The 5,885-nt window shown below is 32.9% G+C and overlaps 1 protein-coding gene across 1 annotated transcript; it reads left to right on the top strand.

The window, feature by feature from the left end:
* The first annotated feature begins 3,531 nt into the window (after positions 1-3,531).
* LOC132301566 (disease resistance protein RFL1-like) lies at positions 3,532-5,114 on the top strand. Its single transcript, XM_059798808.1, has 2 exons — positions 3,532-3,725; positions 3,821-5,114. The coding sequence occupies exons 1-2, from the start codon at positions 3,532-3,534 to the stop codon at positions 5,112-5,114; spliced, it is 1,488 nt and encodes a 495-aa protein (XP_059654791.1).
* Positions 5,115-5,885: the final 771 nt, after the last annotated feature.

Genomic DNA, 5,885 nt, shown 5'->3' with positions numbered 1-5,885 from the left:
CAAAGTGGCTTTGGCCTAATGGTGTAACCTCTCATCTTCAAAGAAGATGGGACGGGTTCAAGCTCCGGCGTGGGCAAAAATGTGTGTGTGTTTATTCTACCATTCAAAAAAAAAAAAAAAAAAAAAAAAAAATGTAAAAGAGAAGAAAATTAACAACATTATCAATGAGAGATTGAGAGAATCCAAATATAAGCCAGGTTTAAAAAGTTGGAATTGGATTTTTCAGATTATAAAATTATATGAAAACAAAAATATTTTTAGATTATACATATTAACTTTATATCCGATTTAAAGTAAGAACTATAATACTATGGTGAAACACAAACACTTAAAAAAACACACATAAATATACTAAAAAGAACATGAATTACAAGATTGTGGAAACACAAAAGAGAAGAAGAAGATTTGTTATGTCACTCATATTCAAAGTCATGATAACTCGTAAAAAATAAGAATAATTACAAACGCAAGCATCGAACACATTCGGTCATTTCTGAAAATTGCATTTAAATGCAAAAAATAAAAATAAAAATAAAAAAAATAAAAAAATAAAAATAAAAATGTGTGGACCCGCCATGTAGCGAGTGCCACAGCAGCACCAACCACCCAAGCCTAATGTGACTTGAATTCTACACTATACTTTTATTGAAAATTCCAATTGGTGGTATATTCTATATTGGTATGCATATATATACCAATCTATATCTCCCAATTCTCTCTCCCCTTAACCTGGCAAAATCATTTCATTCAAAACAGAGGAATCAAAGGTCAGTACATAATTCAGAGTGCAATACACTAACAGTCCATTCTGGCCACAACTTTCTACTCTAAATCACCTCTTTTGCATTTGAGAGTATGCTGAATTGGTAATTGAACAACAGTTTTACCTCCTCTTGAAGTCCAAATGTCTATTGTTTTGCAAATTTTATCTTATATAGACGATGATAGATCAAAGTACCAATTGGGAATAGATCAGACATATTATAAATACATATCAATAAATATTCTACAAATAATAATTTCGTATAAGATTTTGTTATTGTCTTGTAAAATGACATTTATGATGTTGTATAATTTCACTTTACATTTGCCACTATGTAGGCATGTTAATTTAACACAGGGCGAAAGTGGTGATTGTTTTCCTGTTTTTTCTTATTTAACTTATATTTGGTTAAGTACTTCATTTTAGTTTTCTTTTACATAACTCTTTTTTTTTTTTTTTTTGGAGAAAAACTTAATTACGCCGGTTGTAGTGATGACATGGTATCACCAATTTATATAGGACCGACTGAATTATGTTTGGTTAGCGGATTTAATTAAGAGAAGGAAATAAAATATTTTTTAAAGGAATGCAAATTTTTTTTTTTAGGAAGGTGTGGTATAAGAGTCATATTGGAGTGTACTTTTAGGATTAATAAAAAAAAAAATCAATCATGTGTATCATAATATGAATGGAAAGTGGTCAAAGTTTTAATATAGGGACAAGTTGTTCACTTTTGAAACTACAATAATTGAATTGCTCACTTTCATACCATAAGGGGTATTGTGCTCATTTGGTGAGAGTTCAAATTTTATTTTATTTTATTATTATTATTTTTTTTGCACTTTCACAAAAAAAATAAATAAATAAATAAATAACAATAATAATAATAATAATAATTAAAGATATGCAAAGTTGGCTTTAAATATCAATGCCTCTACGCAAACCATGAATCAACAGAGCACTAGTCCTAAAAGGATCAAATGATAACGCCTCCCCCCAATCAAAACCACTTAATTAATTAATACAAATATGAAAGGTTGATCAAACTAATTATTTAATATCTTTGGTTGCTTCTAGTCTTCCACGTTTATTGACCACATAAAAGGTGTACAATTTATATAAAAACTTGTATCTATCTCATTAACAACAAATCATAATGAAAGACATGCAAGTTGTCTTTAAAAATAAAAAATATTCATTGAAGGCGAGCCAACCAATCAATAGTTTTAAAAAGAAAAAATAGTCAAGAAATACACATTTACACATTTTTTTTACTCCTATAGAGACTTAAATCTAATTTTTTATTTTGAGAAGACTACACCTAAACCATTGATACAAATATTCTTGTTAAAAAATCCCAATATGAAAGGTTCTCAAAATAATAATAATATATATATATATTTTTAATATCATTTGTTGAAACTACTCATACAGGTAGTTCACCATTCCTAATCAATGCATCCACGTAGCAAGAGCCAAAACTAGCAATATTTTTAAAATGAAGAAATACTAATCCCTCTACCAAACGATGCCACTATGCTAATGCCCAAGTGATTTACTTCAATTTATAATTCAAGTTGCCGGGATCAAATGAAAGACAACCGAACAATAGTTTAAAATAATCAAATGAGTCCGCCAATTTTGACCACTTAATTATTATTTTTTATTTAATACAAATATGAAAGGTTTTCAATTTAATTATTTTTTAATATCTGTTGTTGCTTCTACTCTTCCTCCTTTAGGTCGACCAATAAAACATTTTCTAGGTGTGGCTGAATGTACTTAGTTATGCAATGACGAAGGATTTAAATTATTTAATTTATTTTATATTTTTGTTACTTTCTCTAAACAATCTAGTTTTTCCGCTTTTTTTTATTCATTCCCTTTTTATCTCTTCTAATTTTTTTTTTTTCCTAATCTTTCTTGTTTACAACTAATTTGCGTCTCTCATTCTCTCTTCATCTGCTATCTATCTCACCTTCTGATCCATTTCACACTCTTTCTGATATATTTTCCTGTTTGTAAAACTTTGCTACCTTCGTCCGAACAAATCCATCAGCAATAAAGGTTCTCTTCTTTAATTAGTTTCTTCATCAATAATAGTCGGAGCTCTCCATCTGCATTTCTGTTGCGTCATTTGTTGTCTAAAATCTCTTTTTCGTTTGAATCACTTTTCTTTATCTTTCACTCTCACTTGCTAGTCACTCTGTATCTGAGACACCTTACTAGCTCCATCTAGACATATCCATAAGCTAGAGGTACGTTCAAGTCACTGCTTTAGTTTCTTCAACAATAACAGATATTTGTATTCAATCATCTCAATAATCAGAGCTCTCTGCATTTCTGTTGTGCCATTTGTTGTTTAAAATCTTTGCTTCTAATCTTCATTAAACTCTGCAGACATTTGTTTTAGTTGTAATATCTTTTGTATTCAATCATCTCCTGTGTCCTTTTTTTTTTTTTTTTTTTTTTTTCCCCTTCCTTTTTGTTGCTTTTAATCTTTTCTCAGTGCAGTCTTCTTTTTTTATATTTGTTTTTTGGTCTCTAGCTCTCTTTGAATTCGAACCTCTATCTGAAATATCCTCTTAGCTTTTCTGCAATATTTGAATTTCTCTTTCTCCCTCCCTTCCTCGCTCGATCTCTCGTGTGTGTCATAATTGTGAATCTTCACTTTTCGTTATCATTCTACTCACTTTTTAAAAAAATAATAATAATAAAAACTAGTGAGTGAGTTGAAAATGAGTTGTTGTATAGATGATGTTGTGGGAATGGTATTACAGAAAATATTTGACGGTTTGTCCGAATCGATTGGGCGAGAAATTGATTATTTCCTTAAATACAAGGAAAATATTGGGAATTTGGAAGAAAAAGTAAACGATCTTAAGGATGAGAGGGAGACGGTCCAAGCAGCTGTTGATATAGCCAAGGCCAATGGGATGACCATTAAGAAGGTTGCTGAGAAGTGGCTGGAGGAAGTGCAGCAGTCATTGACGCCTATGGAAGAAGAATTTCAAGACAAAGAAAATGTCAAATGTCATGATGTATGTTCGCGTATAGGCTTGGTAAGAAAAGGAAAGAGATGGTGGACAGGGCTATCAAACTAAAAGAGAATCGCAATAAGTTTGGCGATGAAGTTGCGTACACAACTCTTCTCGAAGATATCTGGGACACATCCAGCACAAGCTATGAGCATTTTGAAACCAGAAAATTGGTTTTCGAGGAGATCATGGAGGCTTTGAGAGACGATAGGAATTCCAAAATTGGGATATGTGGAATGGCAGGTGTAGGAAAGACTACAATGGTGGAGGAAGTCGGCAAACAAGTTGGAAAAGGTCCTTTTGATGAGGTCGCAATGGCAGTTTTCTCCCAGAATCCAGAGCTGAAAAAAATCCAAGAAAAACTCGCAGATTGTTTAAATCTGAAACTAGAAAAAAAGAGTGAAGATGGGAGAGCGGGTGAACTATGCAATAGATTGAAGAATGGGAGAAAAATCCTTGTAATATTGGATGACGTTTGGGATGACAAGATTACATTGAAGAAAATAGGAATTCCAATAGATACAGATGATAACAGTATGGGTTGCAAAATTTTGCTGACCTCTCGAAGACTAGAAGTGTGCAAAAAGATGGGGTTTGACCAAACCTTCCAAATTGGACTCCTTTCCGTATATGAAGCTTGGCACCTATTCAAGAGAACGGTTGGAGATTTTATTGAAGCTGATCCTGAAATTCATTTTATAGCACAAGTGTGCAGAGAATGTGATCATTTGCCATTGGCAATTTGTGCAGTTGGAGGAGCACTGAGCGGTTTGGATGATAAGTACATATGGAATGATGCACTTGAACAACTGAAATACTGTCAAGGGTACAAAATTGATGGAGTGGACGAAAAGGTGTATTCATGCATTGAGTGGAGCTACAGGTATCTGAAGCGTGCAGATGTGCAGTCATGCTTTCTACATTGCTCTTTGTTTCCTGAAGATACTGAGATTGCTATTGACCTTTTGGTGCCTTTTGGAGTAGGAACGAAGTTTCTTGGAAGCACGGATAGAGCATCAATGAAAAAAGCAAGAGATAGAACACTAGTGATAGTTGGTATCCTCAAGAATTCTAATTTGTTGTTAGAAGGTAGAGATGGAAACAAGGTCAAAATGCATGATGTAGTTAGAGATGTTGCCATATCAATTGCATCAAAAGATAAGAATGCATTTCTAGTGCAAGATGGTGTTGATGTTTGGCCAGATAAAGATGATTATACATGTTGCAAAGCAATCTCATTAAGGGCTTCTTGCAATGTTCGTCGGCTTCCCGATCAGTTAGAATGTCCAGAACTACGCACCTTAGTATTGTGATTATCCAATGATTCACTACTAGAACTTCCAAATAGCTTTTTTGAAGGGATGAAAAAGCTTGAAGTTTTGGTTTTGGACAACATGAAACTAGCACCATCATCACTTTTACATCTGGTTGGTCTACGGATGTTGTGTCTAAGTGATTGTGAATTGGTGAACCTATCTTTCATCAAAGAATTGAAAAACCTTGAGATACTGGTCATTGGTTATATTTATGAATTCAAAGAGATGATTGTGGAAATAGGACAGTTGACTTCTTTACGGTTGTTGGATTTAAGAGAACTCAAAAAAGATATAGGATTTCCGTCAAGTTTTCTGTCATGTCTATCTGACCTGGTGGAGGAATTGTACATTTCGAAGGACTATGATGGATGGGAGGATGAAGGCAATGCAAGCATTGTTGAGATAAATTCTTTGACTAGCTTAACCGCTTTACATATTTATATACCAGAAGACGTCTTCTTACTACTGCCCAAGGACCTTCCTAGCTTCCAGTTGTTAACGAAATATACAATATTGATTGGGTCTTATCCTTTTGAATATAAAGAGCTTGACCGATACACAGAAACAAAGTCTTTAGGACTTAATAGTATTTGTGATACCCCCGAATTTTCGGATGCGGGTTGGCCAGGCCCACGCTCGATAACCCGAGGATATTAAATCAATTAGCAATAATCGAATACAGAATACAAATAAGAAAAGAGAAAAATAAAAAAAAATAAAATAAAAATAAATAAATAAATTGCTGAAAAGAAACTAGAATAATAATCC

Source organism: Cornus florida, unplaced genomic scaffold (assembly GCF_030987335.1).
Source record: "Cornus florida cultivar Cherokee Brave unplaced genomic scaffold, ASM3098733v1 CherokeeBrave_3.0.0_Hap2_Chr03, whole genome shotgun sequence".
NCBI classification, from domain to species: Eukaryota; Viridiplantae; Streptophyta; class Magnoliopsida; order Cornales; family Cornaceae; genus Cornus; species Cornus florida.
This window is presented reverse-complemented; position numbering and strand designations above follow the sequence as displayed.

Excerpts from the sequence above, each read along its gene's own strand:
- LOC132301566 (XM_059798808.1), top strand. The coding sequence starts at position 3,532 with ATGGTATTACAGAAAATATTTGACGGTTTGTCCGAATCGATTGGGCGA. Across the intron at positions 3,726-3,820 it reads ATTAAGAAGGTTGCTGAGAA|GCTTGGTAAGAAAAGGAAAG; the intron begins GTGGCTGGAGGA and ends GTTCGCGTATAG.